The sequence below is a fragment of the Equus caballus genome, chromosome 25 (genome assembly GCF_041296265.1).
Source record: "Equus caballus isolate H_3958 breed thoroughbred chromosome 25, TB-T2T, whole genome shotgun sequence".
In the NCBI taxonomy this organism is placed as follows: domain Eukaryota; kingdom Metazoa; phylum Chordata; class Mammalia; order Perissodactyla; family Equidae; genus Equus; species Equus caballus.
In genome coordinates, this window is record NC_091708.1 from 39,945,411 (window position 1) to 39,959,545 (window position 14,135).

The 14,135-nt window shown below is 50.4% G+C and overlaps 1 protein-coding gene across 50 annotated transcripts in view; it reads left to right on the plus strand.

Annotated features, from left to right (window-relative positions):
- The window catches only part of ODF2 (outer dense fiber of sperm tails 2), a 32,158-nt gene that overhangs the window by 15,805 nt on the left and 2,218 nt on the right, over positions 1–14,135 (plus strand). For 42 of the 50 annotated variants that reach the window (XM_014736060.3, XM_023629030.2, XM_070251472.1 and 39 more), the window contains 11 exons: positions 1,346–1,417; positions 2,814–2,885; positions 3,007–3,123; positions 3,822–4,007; positions 4,723–4,832; positions 6,468–6,603; positions 8,972–9,082; positions 9,240–9,344; positions 10,394–10,552; positions 11,858–11,958; positions 13,915–14,077. In XM_014736060.3, the coding sequence (XP_014591546.1) occupies positions 1,346–1,417; positions 2,814–2,885; positions 3,007–3,123; positions 3,822–4,007; positions 4,723–4,832; positions 6,468–6,603; positions 8,972–9,082; positions 9,240–9,344; positions 10,394–10,552; positions 11,858–11,958; positions 13,915–14,077 (1,332 nt within the window). Of the gene's footprint in view, positions 1–1,345; positions 1,418–2,813; positions 2,886–3,006; positions 3,124–3,821; positions 4,008–4,722; positions 4,833–6,467; positions 6,604–8,971; positions 9,083–9,239; positions 9,345–10,393; positions 10,720–11,857; positions 11,959–13,914; positions 14,078–14,135 lie in introns of those variants that run through there. The other 8 variants (XM_070251495.1, XM_070251491.1, XM_070251493.1 and 5 more) reach the window with 1 other exon arrangement.

The window sequence follows — 14,135 nt, forward strand, 5'->3', positions numbered from 1 at the left end:
GATGTGAGCAGGCAGTTCGGGGAAGAAGAAACTCAATTGGCTAATAAACATGAGGAATTAGAGAAATGCAAATTAAAACAGCAGGAGTAGTGCTGGCGAAGACTGGCAATAGGCAGAGGTGGGTGCTGCCCGGTGCTCTCATGTCCTGCTTGTGTCTGTGTCAATGGGTGCAGGCATTTGATAGGACATTTCAGCCACAAATCTTGAACCTTCCACCTTAGTCATTCCTCCTCTTGTGTCAACCTTGTATGCATACTTTGTACATGCCCAGCAATGTTCATTGTTGCAGTGTTGGCAGTTGCAAAACCCGGGAACAGCCTCATTGCCCAGAGGTTATGAGAAGGTGTTAAAAATGCAATGGCCTATGAGAAACAGAAAGCGGATTAGCGGTTGCTGGGGCCAAGGGGAGGGGAACATGGAGACCGGCTGCTTACCAGGTTCAGTGTTTCCTTTGGGGTGATGAAAATGTTCCGGAGCTAGAGAGCAGCAATGGTTTGCACAGTATCGTGAATGCTCTATATGCCACTGAATTGCACGCTTAACAATGGTCAAACTGGCAAGGTTTATGTTATAAATATTTTACCACAATTTAAAAAAATTAATAACGTATTGTGCTAAAAACCATTGAATTGTATGTTATAAATCGGTGACCTGTATAGTATGTGAATTTATATTTCAGTAAAGCTATTTTAAAAAAACTAAGTTGTAGGAGCCAGCCCCATGGCCGAGTGATTAAGTTTCAGTGCTCCACTTCAGCGGCCCAGGGTGTCGCAATTTCGGATCCTGGGCAAGGACATGGCACCGCTCGTCAGGCCATGCTGAGGTGGCGTCCCACACAGCACAACCAGAAGGACCGACAACTAGAATATACAACTATGTACTAGAGGGCTTTGGGGAGAAAAAGAAGAAGAAGCAAAAAAAAAAACGATTAGCAACAGATGTTAGCTCAGGTGTCAATCTTTAAAAAAAAATAATAATAAGTAATAATAAAAAATTAAGTTACAGCAAAAAGTACAATATGATATCATTTTGTAAAATTACATAGTAATCCCTTCCCACTCCCCCATCCCCTAAAAGATATTTTTCTAGGTGTAGCTGTATACACAAGCATGGAGAAAGGATGGTCAGAACACTCTTCAAATTAGTAACAGTGGGGGGGTGTTTGGAGGTGGGGGTGAGGGGAACCTCAGTTGTGTTGGTGTTCACTAATTATTTTATAATGAGAATATAATTTATTTAGTACTTCTATAGAAATATAATTTTGGGGAAAGGAGAAGAATCAATAGGATGTAACATCTGGTTTTATTGCTTAATGACTTGGCCTTCCCTTTGCCTTCCCTTGAAGGATTCCGAAAGGCTAATGGAACAACAAGGAGCATTACTGAAACGGCTGGCGGAGGCGGACACAGAGAAAGCGGTAACAGAATGCGCCCCCTGCCGGCTCTAGGGGGTTCCAGACAACAAAGCGTGCCGGTGCTGAATGGAGGCAGGAGGGCGGGGCCCTGCTCTGACATTTCTTTGGGTCTTAGTTTCATGATCTATGGGCTGATGTCCCCTGTCCCGCCTGCTCCACTGGGCTTGTCTAGTTGATCACTTGAGAGCCTGAACCACCAAGTTGGACACCAGCATGAGGGATGGTGATGATGGATTCATAAACCATCAAAGTCTGTTACCTACATTTCCTTATTTGTATTATGGATTAAAAGCCATCAAAAAGTACAGAATTTTTGATCAAGAATTCTAATTCTAGAAATCTCTCCAAAGTCAGCATGTTCCAAAGTCTATTCCATGGAACCCTAAGTTCTTCAAGATGTGAATGGGTGCAAGAGACAAAAAAGGAGAGTGATCCATGGCCAAATAAATTTGGGAAACTACTGGCTAGCCTGAACAAAAGTTGAATAGGTTTCTTAACTCCAAGACCTTTTGGAGGCTTTGCTGTATGAATGCAAGGGAGGTTCTGAGTCTCCAAGAGAGAGAAAGATGGAGGCCACATTCCCAAGGCTTGGGCCCTGGCCCTCCATGCCTGGCCAAACATTGCTGTGGCAGATCCAGCAGCAATGGAGCTAATGCCTAAACCTGCATTCCCAGCTCCAGAGGGCTTGTTAAATTATGATACATCAGTGAGTTGAAACATTAAGCTGCTGTTTCAAAAAATGTAGAAGATTTAGAGCCAGCCCTGATGGCCTAGCAGTTAAAGTTCTGTGCACTCCGCTTCAGCGACCCAGGTTCAGTTTCCTGGTACAGAACCACACCACTTGTCTGTCGGTAGCCATGACGTGGCGGCGGCTCACGTGGAAGAACCAGAAGAATTTTACAACTATGCACAACTATGTACTGGGGCTTTGTGGGGGTTGGGGGGAACGAAGAAAAATGGAGGAAGATTGGCAACGGATGTTAGCTTAGGGTGACTCTTCCCCTGCCAAAAAAAAAAAAAAAAAAGATGTAGAAGTTTTAGTCACATGATGGTAAATGTTGTGGAATTGTAGGTTAGGGAACGAAATATACATGTGACTTGGAATGTGTATTAACATTGCTTCTATCTGAGTGGGGGATTGTGGGGATTCTTGAGTGTTTTTCAATGTTTTCTCCACTTAATGGTACTTTATTTTAAATTGCAAAATAAATACATGTTTATTGTTTAAAAAAATTTTAATACAGTGTTAGGTGCTTCCTTCCAGGGTCTCTGTGACATGGGCCAGTGTATCTGAGACCTTGGGCCCCAGTGGCCAGGCACTCACAGGAGTGTCTCTCCTCTCTGGGCTGGGCCTCCTCGCCCCTCCCAGGGAGCTCATGACGGTGTACGTTCCCTCCAGCGCCTGCTGTTACTGCTGCAAGACAAGGACAAGGAGGTGGAAGAGCTCCTCCAGGAAATACAGTGTGAGAAGGTACCATCCCTGACCCTTGCTCCTTTTTATGAGCCGGTAGAGCGTCGCGGGTAGAGTGTGCTCTGGAATTGGAAAGCTGGCTTCACATCCTGGCTCTGTCACTTTCTCCATCTCTCTACAGGCTCAAGCAAAGACAGCATCTGAGCTTTCTAAGTCCATGGAGTCCATGCGTGGGCATTTGCAGGCACAGCTTCGGTGCAAAGAGGCAGAGAACAGTCGCCTATGCATGCAGATCAAGGTACCTGCTGGCCCCACAGGTGGGGAAGGAGGGGGCAGGGGCCTGGCGGTCCAAGAGTGATGGCCTGACCAGGCCGTCACACTCAGGAAGGCTTTGCCTCAAAGGTTTCTGGGGCAGTTGCTGCCAAACCACTCATACTTCAGAGAGACTCTGGGACAGTGGCAAGAAGGGTGGACAGAGACCCTGGAGGTCTGGATGTCCCTCCCAGCAGTGACTGGGTTGAGTGCCATGCCCCTGAGCCAATCAGTTCATCTCTTAGGCCCCCAGTTGTCCTAACTACCCATGGGGAGAGGATGGTCTCAAATGCTGCTTATATCTGTGAGCCAGGGGCCCTCTGAGGTCACAGCTCTGCTGAGTGGCTGAGGGCTATCTCTGACCACTCTGCTGGGAGTTCGAGGAAGGATTCCAGAAGAATCTTACCCGAATATTAGGGCCCGATGGGTTCAGCAATCCAGAGAGGTGCTGTGGGGAGCTAGGAAGGGCCTTCATCTCTGGTCTACCTTAGGGGAGCCCTAACCCCCCCACACAGTTGGTGACCCATTTTCTCTCTCCCTCTCCCTCATTCCTGCTTCTCGCTGGTCCCTATTTCTCCCTCTCTCCCCTTTACTCTCTGCCCTGCTTTCCCCTGGCCTTTCTTGCCTCTCCTCTCCTCATGCCTGTCTGCCTCCCCTGATCTGCTCCCCGGCCCTCTCCTCCAGAACCTGGAGCGCAGTGGGAACCAGCACAAGGCGGAAGTGGAGGCCATCATGGAGCAGTTGAAGGAAATGAAGCAAAAAGGAGACCGAGACAAAGAGGCCTTGAAGAAGGCCATCCGAGCCCAGAAGGAACGAGCTGAGAAGAGCGAGGAGTATGCTGAGCAGCTGCACGTGCAACTTGCTGACAAGGTAGCAGGCCTTCCCTGTGGAGGGCTGGCCAACGGTGGAGGTGGGGGTGCGGTGGTGGTAAATAGGTGGGGGGGGGATAGGGGGAGGTAGTTTGGGTGGGTGAATGGAAGGATGACAGGAGTGGAAAGGGTGAAGGGGCTGGTGGGCTGGGTGGCTGGGTGGAGTGGGATTAGATGGGTAAAAGGATGGTAATGGGGTGGGTGGCTGGAGATGATGGGAAGGTTTGTAGGTCAATATTGTGGGTAGGGGGCCGGCCCCATGGTGGAGTGGTTAAGTTTGCGCAGTCTGCTTTGGGCCCCAGGGTTTCGCTGGTTGGGATCCTGGGCGCGGATGTGGCATTGCTCATCAAGCCATGCTGAGGCAGTGTCCCACATGCCACAACTAGAAGGACCCACAACTAAAAATACACAACTATGTACTGGGGGGCTTTGGGGAGAAAAAGGAAAAATAAAATTTTTGGAAAAAAAAGAAATTGTGGGTGGAAATGATGGTTAAGGAAGGATTTACAAACAGGATGCATGTAAATCTAGAAATTGCTGGAAATCCAGAAGCAACAGCTGGGCTCCCACTGTCACTCTCGATGCTCTCTAGAAAGGGATCGCAGGAGTGAGGTTTAAGTTATCAGGGTGCGGGATCGTCCAGGGTGACCCAGGCTCCAGCTCCTTGGCCTCAGAGCTGACAGCAGGCTGATGGGCCCCGTTGTCCGTGTTCTCAGGATCTTTATGTCGCAGAAGCTTTATCCACCCTGGAATCATGGAGGAGCCGCTACAACCAAGTTGTGAAGGACAAGGGAGACCTCGAGCTGGAAATCATCGTCCTGAATGAGTATGTCTGTGTCAGGAGAGGGCGTGTGGGCCGATGGAGGGAAGTGGGCGTGCGCGTGGACGGAGCCCAGCTCCCTAAGGCAGGCCACGTTGCTCACGCGGCTGCTGTTTGGTCACCCCTGGTCAGGGGCTGCACTGGCCTGAAATCTGGGAGGCCCTGAGCTGGGCTTCCTGGTTGGGGCTGGGGTGCAGGCTCCAGTCCCAGCCCCGGGGTCCTACCCCGAGCAGGCACTGTGGAGGAGCTAGGCTTCTCTGGTCAGAGGGCTGGGCCTGGCTCCAGCGCCTAGGCCTGAACTGGGTCCCAGTCTGCACAGCATGAGGAACGGGGCAGCTGGTGACCCCTGTGTCATCTTCTCTCTGTTGTTTTGCCCACGAGTCAGTAGGTCAGAGGTGTGGCCTGGGACTGGGGGGCAAAAGTGGCCTCAAGTTGCGGGTGACTGAACTCACGCTTCTTGCCACTGGTGAACATTCTCACTGTCAGCTGTATTCACATGTTCATTCACTTAAAAATACTTATTGAGCATCTACTAGATACCAGGCTCTGTGCTGGCCCTCAGGATTACAGCAGTAAAAGGACACATGCGCCCCCTGCCCTCAGGGAGCTAACCCTGGACTCTGGTAGAGGGGATGAGGCTACAGAGACCTGGACTCCCTGGGCTGAGGGCAGCTCACAGGGAGCTCACTTCGTCCCCAGGTCAGGATGGTCTTCCCTGAGCCAGTGGCTCTTGCTATATTCAACTCAATTTGGCAAGCAAACAACATGAGAACCTGCTATGTGCCAGGCCCTATGCCAGGCGCTGTCCTCAGAGTCTAGTGGGAGAAAACAGGTGATTAAGGTAGAAGGATGTATGGTGGATGCAGGAGATTGGGGAAGAGATGCCCTGAGGAAGGAACTCTGAACTGGGTTTTTAAGGGTGAGTAGGAGTTTGCCAGGTAAAACAACATGATGTGTTTGCTTGGGCCTAGTCAGTGCTCAGTAAATATGTGCTGGATGAACTATAACTGATCCATACTGAGAGCAAACAGGGTGTAAAAGTTCTGTGTTGGGTCTGTGGTCAAGATAGACAAGCATCTGTAGCCCCCATGCTCCTCTCAGGCCACTGGAGGATTATAGCCCTGCTGAGTGACGGGATGCATTTGTCTTTTTACTGCTCCTGGCACCTGCCCTCACCTGGGAGAGACAGAACCCCACTGTGATGTGTGCCTGAGGGAGAGGAATGCCTAGGGGTGTCCCTGACCACCCAGCCTGGAGTTCTTTCCCAACCTCAAGACGTGGTGGGCGAAGAGATCCGCAAGGCACCGCGGGGAGTTGGGGAGGGCCCATGCGTCTGGTGCTCATCCTCAGGGAGTGTCTTGGCCTCATGGGAGGATCAGAGTGGAGCAGACTTTCAGAGGGGGTGGTGTGGGAGACAAATCTTAGAGGCTGTTATAAGAGACGGGGTGCGTGGGAATGCCGCAGCAGCGATGCCAGGACAGGCAGAGCAGCTGCTTCTCGGGGGGAGACCAGGGAGCAGGCAGGGTGCCAAGAGGAGGGACGTGACCTGGGGAGGAACTTTTGTCCCTGTTCCACACAAAGAGCCTGGCTCCTCAGAACCTGTGTATTGATTCTCTCTGCTTTCGCTTGGTGACCTTCCAGCCGGGTGACAGATCTTGTAAACCAACAACAAACCTTGGAGGAGAAGATGCGGGAAGACCGGGACAGCCTGGTGGAGAGACTCCACCGGCAGACTGCCGAATATTCTGCATTCAAGCTAGAGAACGAGAGGCTGAAGGTCTGTGTGGCAGCCGGGCCCGGGACAGTGGGGTGGAGAGCAGGAGGCTGATGGCTGGCCAGTCCTGGTTGGGTCCCAGAGGTGACCCACGAGGATCTTCAGAGGGTCTGGAGGCAGCAGCGTGATGGAGAGGGCGTGCTCTGAAGCCAGAAAGGCCCAGTTCCTTACCGGGAGGAAATGAGGCCCTTGTGAGAATGTGGTGATGCACGTGCAGTGCTCAACATGACACGTTCAGCCTGTGCTTGTGAAACAGACCTGACCTCGAGCTTAATGTTGACTTTCCCGGCCAACTCCTGGCCCCTTCACATGCACTAATTCTCACTTGAACCTCCCAGCCTCCCAATACTTTATGGAATAAGGAAGCTGAGGCCTAGAGAAAGGTCGAGTTTCTTGCCAAGATTTTGCCCTTGGAAGTGTTGGAGTTGGGATTTGAACCCAAGTCGGACTGTGGAGCTAGCTCTTAACCACTTGCTATACACCCTCCCAGCATGCCAGGGGCGAGAGGACCTGACCTGAGGTTGACATTTCAGAGCCGGATTTGAGCTTGGTTTTTAACTGATCTGGCAGTAATATCTAGGTGTATTTTTTTACAGATTTTTGTTTGTTACGCTTGATTTTAAGGAAGTATAACATACAGGAAGGTACACAAAATGAACATACTTTGTCCATCAGTCCGCCTGATCAAACCTTACCAGCACCCCAGAGACCTTGCCTGGTTATAGACACCCTGTGCAGAGGCGACCGTCAGGCTGACTTCTATCACCACAGATCGGTTGCCTGTTTGTGAACGTTGTGCCTGGCTTTTCCTCAGCATCCTGTTGGTGCAAGTTAGCCATGTTGTGTGTGGCAGTTTATTCATTCTCAATGCTGTACAGTATGCCATTGTATGAATACGCCACGATATATTTATCCATTCTACTGTTGATGGACATTTGGGTCGTAGAACATTTTTGTATATTTTTCGGTGCACATAATTGGTGTATTTTTACAGGTTGTACACCTTGAGATAGATTTGCCAAGTCATCGGGTGGTGTGCATAAGTTCAGCTTTGGGAGATGTTACCATGCAATAAAGTAGTTGTACAAACTGATACTCCCATCAAGAGTATGCGAGAGTGAACGGTTGCTCCCTATCTCCTCGGCAACACTTGGTATTGTCAGTCATTTTCATTTGAGCCACTCTGGTAGGGGTGTCAGAGTATCTCCTTTGTTGTAATGCAGTTGTTGGATGAATGAGAGACGACCTCCAAGTCTAATAATGGGTCAGGGGCTTGGTTCCAGTGTGGTATATCTGTGTACTGTTATTCAGTGTGGCCGTTCAAAACAATGTTTGTAGAAGTGCATTTTCGGGACCTGCTTGGTAGCGCAGCGGTTAAGTGCGCACCTTCCGCTTCGGCAGCCCGGGGTTCACCTGTTCAGATCCCAGGTGCGGACATGGCACTGCTTGGAAGACCATGCTGTGGGCGTCCCACATATAAAGTAGAGGAAGATGGGCACAGATGTTAGCTCAGGGCCAGTCTTCCTCAGCAAAAAGAGGAGGATTGGCAGCAGATGTTAGCTCAGGGCTAATCTTCCGCAAAAAAAAAAAAAAAAAATGCATTTTCTTAGATATTATCATTACAAAGGTAAAATATGCTCATAGTAAAAGCTTAAAACATTACAGAAATGTGATGTAGCAGTGAAGGTCTCTTTTAACTGTTGATGTGTATTTTTCCAGTTTTTTCCCCAGATACTAACATACATATTCAAACACATACATGCCCATTCATCCATCCATTATTCTGCAACTTGCTTTTCTCATTCAACCATATTTCTTGGATATCTTTTTAGGTCAGTTGCTTTTTAGCTTTATCTCTTTCAAATGACTGCTTATTATTTTATTGAGAGACCATGATTTATTTTGTCCCATCCACTAAGGAGGGCATTTGGGTTGTAGGAAGACATTTATTGACTTGCGAAGTAGTTCACAACATAATTGTTCCTTGAAAAAGTATGTTGCAAAGCAGTAAGTACAATGTAATTCTGCTCTTGGTGAAGAAATTAGAGTGTCGACTCAGCTATTGATGTATAACCATATACGAAGGCGTCACATATCATGAATCATTTTTCTTAGTCTTATCTCCATTTTCTGTATTGATTCTGTATGGCTTTTGTAGTAAGAACAAGAAAACACAGGAGCCACTTATTTGCCTCTGTCGTCACCTGAGTTGGTCATGTTAGGAATCTTGCCCTTGTGCAAGGAAGACTGCTGGCATGGGTTTGAGTAGGTGGGGCTTCCCTTTGCTGGCCCCTTGGAGTTGGAGCTGAGGGTGGGACGGCAGCCTGCTCCAGAACCTTCCTGTTGCTTACTCACGAGCCACTCCTTCCAGGCTAGCTTCGCCCCGATGGAGGACAAACTCAATCAAGCCCACGTTGAGGTCCAGCAGCTGAAGGCGTCGGTGAAGAACTATGAGGGGATGATTGACAACTATAAGAGTCAGGTAGGCCTCTCAGGGGCTGCAGCCCTGCCGGGGCAGCACCTCCCAGCAAACTGGCAGATTAGCCACGAGGCCTTTCCCAGGAAGGGTGGGGCATGAAAGGTGTTTTTCACCAAAACTTGGCTCTGCCTGAGACGGCCTCATCCTTGTTGGTCCACAGGTGATGAAGACCAGATTGGAGGCTGATGAGGTGGCTGCCCAGCTGGAACGCTGTGACAAAGAGAACAAGATCCTTAAAGATGAGATGAACAAAGAGATTGAAGCGGTACTACTCCCCTTCCTTGCTCTCCCCTCCCACCCCCAGTTCCATGTCCATCAGTCTGTCTCTCTTGTTTGCCTTTGACCCTCCTGACGTGGACAAGAAAGATTAACAACCTGTCTCACTGCTGGGCTGGTCCTCTCTACTGTGTACATGCCTTCTCCTTTCTTGTCTCCTCTCTTCTCTCTCTCATGCTTCTTCTTCATCCCTTTTTCCCTCCTGGTTTTCTTCTTTCTCCAATTTCCTAAAAAAAAACCTCTCCTACTTGGAGCATCCAAGTGGATTCAAATTCACAGTTTGCCAGGTCTTAGGTGTGTGTATTTCATTCCGTGTGGTGGCTTTATTTTGTGCCAACCAAAAAGAATGCCTCCTGTCCCCTTCCCCAAAGAGCCTATTCTTCTAGAGATGGCTTGGCTGTGTAGAAGCAACAGGATCATCTTAATAGTAACGTTGGAGATGTATTGAGTCCAGGCTCAGCCACTAATGTGTTGCATAACCTTGGGCAAGTCACTGTCCCTCTGTAGTACTCAGAATCCTTGTGATCACAAGGTGGATGAGGACCAGAGTGTTCTTGCCTTCCCTCCGACCTACAGCATGGTGATTGCTTTCCTAGGGGCTTTGGGGTTAGACCAGACTTTGACCCTGGCTTTACCAGTTTCTAGCTGAGTGACCTTGGGCAAATGATCCTTTGATCCTTAGTGTCCTTATATGGGAACAACAGCACCTACTTAGTAGGTTGTTGTATGAATTAAATGAGTAATTCAGAGAGCCCTCAGCACAATGCCTGGGTCCTGGTGTTTGCTATGTGGTTGCCATGTTATTAGGTGACTAGAGTGGCAGGCTGAAGTGGCAAGTCAAGACCAAGTGTGTCCTCCCAGAGAGCAGCTGGACACTCTTGGTGGCCTGTGGGGAGGGCAGGTGGTACTTCTGCCTGTGGATCTCGCAAGATCCTCTTCAGGGGAGGAGGGTGGCCCTGCCCTACCTCCAAAGGACTCCGCCTGGCCCCGTCAGCAACTGGGCCCTTCCCAACGGTGGGCTTTTCTCCCCCACTCCAGGCACGTAGGCAGTTCCAGTCCCAGCTGGCTGACCTGCAGCAGCTACCTGACATCCTCAAGATCACGGAGGCTAAGCTCGCAGAGTGCCAAGACCAGCTGCAGGGCTATGAGAGGAAGAACATCGACCTCACAGCCATCATATCAGACCTGCGCAGCCGGGTAAGGGACTGGCAGAAAGGGTCCCACGACCTGGCCCGAGCAGGGGCCCGCTTACCAAGATGAGCCGCACACCCCCAAGGGAGGACCACTTCCTTTTTCTTGGCTGCCGCTTTCTGAAAGGAGTGAGCTATCATCAGTGCTGTGAAATAAAAGTCTGGTGTGCCAAATGCCTCGTGTTTGCACCAAGTGATTGTAGTTATAGGAGCCGTCACTCGACTGGAGTTGTTGGGCCCTCCTGCTCTTGCCCCGCCCCCCAGGGCTCCAGGTCCCTGCCTGCCTTGGTCCTTCACGCTCTGCTGCAGACACTGAGCCATAGGTTTTCTTTTTTTCCATCTTTCTCTTGCTTTAGCTGCCTTTCCTTACTCTTAACAGACCATTGCCTGAGATTCTGTCCTGAAAGAGGGTCCCCCTTCTCCCGGAAGCAGTCTGCCTCTGGGTTACTGGAACCATGCCAATGGTGCCTAAGAAATCACCTCTCATTTGCAGTGTGACCTTGGGCAAGGCCCTTCCCCTCTCTTGACCTGCTTCCTTGTAATAATAGTCAAAGCAGCTCCCATTTTTTGAGCAGATGCTCTGTGCTCTGGCATTCTCTCTTCAATTCTCCCAGGAACTTGGTGAGGTGTATTATTTTCCCCATTTTACAGAAAGCAGCCCAGGCATAGAGGGGAGAAGTAATTTCCTGAGGTCACAGAGCTAATAGTAAACAGGGATTGGAACCCAGCCAGCTCTGTCTGCTTCCCAAGCCCGTGTTCTCAGTGCTCTTAAATTGCCTGCCTTCTCCCGAACCTGAGTGTTCTCAGCTTTTCAACCCCTGGTATCTGAGGCTTCGACGTAAAGCACCCCTCTGGATAACTTCTCAAGCTTGCCAGCCTGAAAGCCTGGGTAGATTCTTGTTCCTGTGCCTGCACTTGCCTCCAGTTAAGGGGAGAATGAAGTCAGTGGTACCAACAAGGTAATTGGTAAAGCCCTGTGGTAGATCATGTGGGCCAGTCAGGCCCGCCATCTGCCTCTGCCTTCTCATGCCTGCCCCGGATCCCACTGAGTGGCCTCTCCTGATCATGAAAGCATCGTCGTGGTTCTTCAGGATGAAACCTGGCTTCTCTCGGTGCGGGAAAGCCTTCAGCCCTGGGAGCTGGGCTTCACCTGTCCCTGCTCGGCTCTCTCCTCCAGGTTGTGTGTTGAGACTTGGACGCCTGCTGAGGGCAGCGTGCCTCTTTCCTGGGTGTGGATGACAGGTCATAGGGAGAAGGGAGGGCTGTACTGGGAAGTTCTTTCATAAACCGGTCTGTGTTCCTGTCATTTTAGATCGAACATCAGGGGGACAAGCTGGAGATGGCGAGAGAGAAACATCAGGCTTCCCAGAAGGAAAATAAACAGCTGAGTCTGAAGGTGGATGAACTGGAGAGGTTAGAGGCACTTGGTCCCATCTCTGTCCTCTTCCTAGGACCTGAGACTTTCCGCCACTTAGCTGCTTTGGGCTTGGTGTGCAGAAGTGTTTGAGGGACCCAAGGCCCTGGAAGGTACTAGGCAGACCTCAGAGGAGAAGTTGCTTCCATTGCAGTGGTAACCATTGTGGGAGAGAGGAAGGTGGTCTCTCGGCTAGGGGGACACTCCATAACAGTGTGGTCACGATCAGAGCACCCATAGGCACCACCTGTCAGAAAGGCACACTTCGTCCAAGCAAACCAGCAGGGCCACATGCTGCGGTGGGGGACATTCCCCCATTCTGCTCTTTGTTCCTGGTCTCCTTCCCCAAGACGTTTCTGATCTGATGCTACTCTGTTACTTACGGACTATTGGAGGTAGTCAGAGGGGAAGAGTACACCTTTTGGAATCAGAAGCCCTGGCCTTGGGTCCCGGCTTTGCCACTTAACCTGCATTGTGCTCTTGAGCAAATCATTTAACCCTTTGGAACCTCTTTTACTCATTTTTTTTTTTTAAGATTTTATTTTCTTCCTTTTTCTCCCCAGAGCCCCCCGGTACATAGTTATATATTCTTAGTTGTGGGTCCTTCTAGTTGTGGCATGTGGGATGCCACCTCAGCGTGGCCTGATGAGTGGTGCCATGTCCGCACCCAGAATTCGAACCGGCGAAACACTGGGCCGCCTGCAGCGGAGCGTGCAAACTTAACCACTCGGCCACGGGGCTGGCTCCATCTTTTACTCATTTTGAGAAAGGGATCCAGGTAGGGGTATCCTCGCTCCTGGGGTTATTGTGAGTCTTCAAGATAATCCTCAAAAGGCTTAGCACATTACCTGCATACAAAAAGGCACAACATAGTTAGTGTATATTAGTTAGTATTATCCCAATTTTACTTTTTTTGTTGCTGAGGAAGGCTGGCCCTGCGCTAACATCTGTGCCCATCTTCCTCTACTTTATATGTGGGACGCCTACCACAGCATGGCTTGCTAAGCGGTGCCATGTCCATACCCAGGATGTGAACCGGTGAACCCTGGACCATCAAAGCAGAACATGCACACTTAACCACTGCACCACCAAGCCGGCCCCATCCTAATTTTAAATGTGAGGAGACTGAGCTTGTGGAGAGGTTGAGTGACTTGCCCAAGGTCACACAGCTGGCTGGCAAAGCTGCAACTTAGACCCCTGACTGTCATCCTCCAAAGCTTTTAGCATCTATAAAATGAGGGCTGGAGCCTTAGTTTCAGAGATGAAAGGCCTGAGGCTCTAGGAGGCTGTCACTGCCCCAGGTGGCTCATGCAGGCAGGGACTTGAACCAGGTAGTCTTCCGGGCTCCACCTCTGCTCTGCTCTGCTGGCCTCAAAGATGCAGCTGGATTCAGCAGGACTTGGAGAGCTCCTTAGATTGAAGGTGTTCTGGAAGTGCAGTGGGGACGGTGTGTGCACACTGGGATGGTCACTGCTGTCTCACACCTGTTCATATAAGATGTTGAGTGGTCCAGCTCAAATCTCTGAGGGAGGCAGCAGTCACCAGAAAAAGTTGAGGACATGGCTATCAGTGACAGACTTGCCAGCTGTGCTGAGTTGGGGCCAATGACTTCACCTCTGAGGCTCGGTTTCTTCCCCCGTAAAGTGGGGATGATAACAGAACCCACCTTCTGAGCTGCAAGCTGCCGTATGACGTGTGATGATACGCACGCTTAGCACAGCCCATGGTCAGCCTGTGCTTGCTTTTCCCACTCTTCATACAGTTCTCGAACCGCGCTCCAGTTGCACAGTTCTTGCCGCCTTGCTGATCAGCAGATTTCTTTAGTTCATTCCTGTGGCTCCTTGGAGATTGTCGGCATGCTGAAGCCCCGGCCCAGGGGTGGCTGGCAGCCCCTTGGTGGGGCGGAACAGGACAGGTAGGGCATGAGCAGGATCTGATTGAGTGCTCTCACCTAGGAAACTGGAGGCGACCAGTGCCCAGAATATCGAGTTCCTACAGGTGATTGCCAAGAGGGAGGAGGCAATCCACCAGTCCCAGCTGCGGCTGGAGGAGAAGACACGGGAATGTGGGAGCCTGGCGAGGCAGCTGGAGAGCGCCATTGAAGACGCTCAGAGGCAGGTCAGTCTCAATGCCATTACTAACTAGCTCTGTGACCTTGAGCAAATTACCTAATCTC